Genomic DNA, 2395 nt, shown 5'->3' with positions numbered 1-2395 from the left:
GATGCTAGCAATTGCTGTCTGGCCTATGTAGGTTGCCTTTGTGAGTTACAAGTAATGCTATCTGTTGGAGTTTCAGCACTTTAGCTGCTATTTCTGAACTTCGGTATGTGGTGAAGCAACTGTTGCTGATCCTTTAATTATGTTTATAAATGTATAAGAACTTTTAAATAAGTTCTTCACCGATAATGGTGTTTACATACCGACGGGCTTGGTAAAAATTATTAATTATTAATTTATTAATGAATTGATAATCCTTTACCCTTTTAATTGTAATATATCTATATGTATGTATATTTGAAGAAAAGCAACAAAAATGTATTAGGTCATAGCAGTACATACGTTTCGTACAAGCTTCATTTATTTATGTAGTGAGAACACCACATAAGATGTGCAATGAAATTGTACTCCTCAGCTGTATAATGGAAGTTCATTTCAGAAAGCCATTTTGTAAATGTGTGTAAATACATGAGTAGGAGATGAAGAGAATAACATTTTGACTGGGCTGATAATCAACAGTCTAGTGAACCAAACAGGAATTTAATTTCTATATATTCTATTTGTTCTTTCTAGAAGGAGGGGTAAAATAGCAGTAATTTCAATTTAGAGGAAGGTAGGTTAGGTAGTAGTAGTAGGGGAAGGCAGGTCAGGGGTAAATCAAGAAAGAGGAAAAAAGAGAAGAAGATAGGAAAAAAAAGAAATAGAAAAACAATACCCTTAGGAGTGCCAAGAGGAAATTTAAGGTAAGGGAATATAGGTCAAGATATTGAAGAATTAAAGGAAATTACTAAGATTATACCTATTCGTCTGTGTATTTAGAATAATTCAAACATCTAAAATATAAAAAAATTAAAACCATAGAGAACATTAATAGTTAAATTAGAATAAGATATACATCTATGTGGGGTAGTAGAAGAGAGATATTATTTATAAGAAAACCATAAGAAAAGATATCAATGGCCAAAACAAATCAAAGTAAAAGGGGGGGGGGAGAAGGAGAAGGAATAAAGTTAGAAAATCAGGACTAAACTAAGAGTATTAAAGCTATGGTGTCAAAAAAGATATGGTAGAAGAGACTTAGAGTTAGCTAGAGAAATGTAGGAATATTATCAGTGGGTTGGGAAAGGTTAAAATATATTCCAAATTTTATACTTTAAAGCTATAACTTAAATAAAGTAGTTAATAGTCTGAGAAACGAAAGCAGTTAAAATAATATATTACTAATAAGATTTATTTTTTTAAATATTTAAAGGTGCGAGAGTAACCCTAAGGTCAGATCTATTGTTAATTAAATTAGGATTATCCTTAAGTTTAAAAATTTCATAAATTTCCATTGAGCACAGTCCACAGCCGTATTTACTATTTCTATAGGGTTGTGCCCTCTTGATGATTTCCCATTTAAGGTTAAAATCAATACCATTATCCTTCAATTCCCAAATTTTACTAGATAATGACATGCTATTGGCCTTATGTTTAAGTCTAAACAATGATAAGTGACTGTATAATCGCTGTTTAAGATTGATTGTGCAACCAGCATAAATGTAATTATTAGTTGGAGTAGTTACTGTACATTTATAGACCATGTTACGGGCTAGACAACGGCCCAATAACGGGCAATGGGCCTTAATTCTACAATTGCAATTAAGGGGATTATTAGCTATATATATATTATTATGTTGATTGTTAATACAATTATCATAATTGATTATATCAATATTGTTGGTTGTATTACTGGATATGCAATTGATATAGTTTGAGCTAGGAAGATTTATCTCATCAACTATGTTAACAGTTGAAGTGTTATTATGTTCATTAAGTTGATTAAGATTAATGTTTAAGGGGTTAGATGTGTTGTAATCAGTTTCATAATAACTGTTTTGAGTATTATCATCACTACCATTTAAATGGTCATTAGAATTATTGTTGTTATTTATTGAATTATTATTGGGATTTTCATTGTGAATTTCTTCACTAGTATTCACTGTATTATTGGTATTATCATATACATGATTATTGGTAGCATTGGTATTATTAATTGCCTGGTAGTTATCTATATTTCCATTAATAATAAGACAATTCTTATTTTCAAGGGTCCTAGCTAATTCTATGTTCTTTTTAGAAAGAAGAACAAATAGAATATATAGAAATTAAATTCCTGTTTTGTTCACTAGACTGTTGATTATCAGCCCAGTCAAGATGTTATTCTCTTCATCTCCTACTCATGTATTTACACAAATTTATAAAACGGCTTTCTGAAATGAACTTCCATTATGCAGCTGAGGAGTACAATTTCATTGCACATCTTATGTGGTGTTCTCACTACATAAATAAATGAAGCTTGTACAAAACGTACATACTGCTATGACCTAATACATTTTTGTTGCTTTTGTCCATGTTG

The 2395-nt window shown here is 30.3% G+C and overlaps 1 protein-coding gene across 1 annotated transcript in view; it reads right to left on the bottom strand.

The window, feature by feature from the left end:
• Positions 1-822: 822 nt before the first annotated feature.
• Positions 823-2395, bottom strand: part of LOC106882888 (myb-like protein D) — a 14066-nt gene continuing 12493 nt past the window's right edge. Inside the window, exons 4-5 of the mRNA XM_014933698.1 lie at positions 1688-2108; positions 823-830 (exon numbers count right to left, since the gene is read on the bottom strand). Coding sequence (XP_014789184.1) covers positions 823-830; positions 1688-2108 — 429 coding nt within the window. The remainder of the gene's footprint in view (positions 831-1687; positions 2109-2395) is intronic.

The sequence above is a fragment of the Octopus bimaculoides genome, chromosome 3 (genome assembly GCF_001194135.2).
Source record: "Octopus bimaculoides isolate UCB-OBI-ISO-001 chromosome 3, ASM119413v2, whole genome shotgun sequence".
Classification (NCBI taxonomy): Eukaryota; Metazoa; Mollusca; class Cephalopoda; order Octopoda; family Octopodidae; genus Octopus; species Octopus bimaculoides.
This window is presented reverse-complemented; position numbering and strand designations above follow the sequence as displayed.